The 1,550-nt window shown below is 45.9% G+C and overlaps 1 protein-coding gene across 1 annotated transcript; it reads left to right on the forward strand.

Moving 5' to 3' along the window:
* The first annotated feature begins 389 nt into the window (after positions 1-389).
* Positions 390-1,023, forward strand: LOC121458543 (glutathione S-transferase P-like). The gene has a single exon (XM_041667877.1). It carries the CDS (start codon positions 391-393, stop codon positions 1,021-1,023), a length of 633 nt encoding a protein of 210 aa, XP_041523811.1. The 5' UTR covers position 390.
* The last annotated feature ends 527 nt before the right edge of the window (positions 1,024-1,550 follow it).

The raw sequence follows: 1,550 nt of genomic DNA on the forward strand, positions 1-1,550 counted from the left end.
AAAACAAATATCTATCTATGCCTCACATGTGGAAGTTCTGTGCTAAGGCCTGAAGAATCAGTCAAGACTGTGTCATGTTTATCTTCCTGCATGCTAAGGGACAAAAGTGATACATAGAAAAAAGCAATGTGATAGTTTCTGCGTGTTTTATGCGGTGTATTTTGAAATTTTAGGTAGATAGGCTAAAGAACATTTCTTAAGAAGTTTTGGAGCAGAAGACTGATAGGAGTAGATATTGAAGATATTCAAAGTCTCCTATCCCAGGACACACACGAGAATGCTTATCCTGGGTTCTATGGACAGAAAGAAAAATATGGGGCTGGCTTCCACACCCAAGATCCGTTACGGTCTATGCAGCTCGGAATTCGTGCCTCCGTCTACGCAGCAGCCATGCCGCCGTACACCATTGTCTACTTCCCAGTTCGAGGGCGCTGTGAGGCCATGTGCATACTACTGGCTGACCAGGACCAGAGCTGGAAGGAGGAGGTGGTGTCCATAGATACTTGGATGAAAGGCTTGCTCAAGTTCATCTGTCTGTATGGGCAGCTCCCCAAGTTTCAGGTTGGAGACCTTACCCTGTACCAATCTAATGCCATCTTGAGACACTTGGGCCGATCCCTTGGGCTTTATGGAAAAGATCAGAAGGAGACTGCCCTGGTGGATATGGTGAATGATGGGGTGGAAGACCTTCGCCTGAAATACATCACCCTCATCTACACCAAATATGAGGAAGGGAAGGATGACTATGTGAAGGCCCTGCCTGGACACCTGAAATCTTTCGAGACCCTGCTGTCCCAGAACCAAGGAGGCAAAGCCTTCATCGTGGGTGACCAGATCTCCTTCGCCTATTACAACTTGCTAGATCTGCTGCTGATCCACCAGGTCCTGGCCCCTGGCTGCCTGGACAACTTCCCCCTGCTCAGTGCCTATGTGGCACGCCTCAGTACTCGGCCTAAGATCAAGGCTTTCCTGTCCTCCCCTGACCATTTGAACCGTCCCATCAATGGCAACGGCAAGCAGTAATGTAGGGAGAGACCGGAGCTGCCTGTCCTCCTTTCCCCAGCACTAATAAAGTTTGTAAGACAGAAAAAAAAAAAAAAAGAAAGAAAGAAAGAAAAATATGGTGCTGTGTCCTTTATGTTCAAAGGAAAGAAATCTTTAATTTCTGTTGCCCCAAAGAAAGATAAGGAAGGACCCCAAGGGCCACTATGGACTCTGGAAGTTACCTGTAAAGGAATCATGGATTTAGGATTTTTCCAGGGTGCGGACTGAATTTACCATCAGTCATTTGTGTCAGGCAAGCTTTCGGTCAATGTGCTCTCCATCCCAAGGAAGAGGACTTTCCACAGAGAAGTAACATAACACGCATTTAACTTCATCATATCACTGCACTTTGAAAATGGGTTGTGTTGAGGTTCATAATTATAGTAAGACAGTTTGAGAGTACCACTGCAGTCATCAGTTACAACACAGTGTTTCCTGAAAAGAAGAAGCCATTGGTAGTGGTACACATCTGTAATCCAGCACTTTGAAGGTAGAAGCAAGAGGAT

This window comes from Microtus oregoni, unplaced genomic scaffold, assembly GCF_018167655.1.
Source record: "Microtus oregoni isolate MIOR12 unplaced genomic scaffold, Mior012 000017F_ref0000208, whole genome shotgun sequence".
NCBI classification, from domain to species: Eukaryota; Metazoa; Chordata; class Mammalia; order Rodentia; family Cricetidae; genus Microtus; species Microtus oregoni.

Excerpts from the sequence above, each read along its gene's own strand:
- LOC121458543 (XM_041667877.1), top strand. The coding sequence starts at position 391 with ATGCCGCCGTACACCATTGTCTACTTCCCAGTTCGAGGGCGCTGTGAG.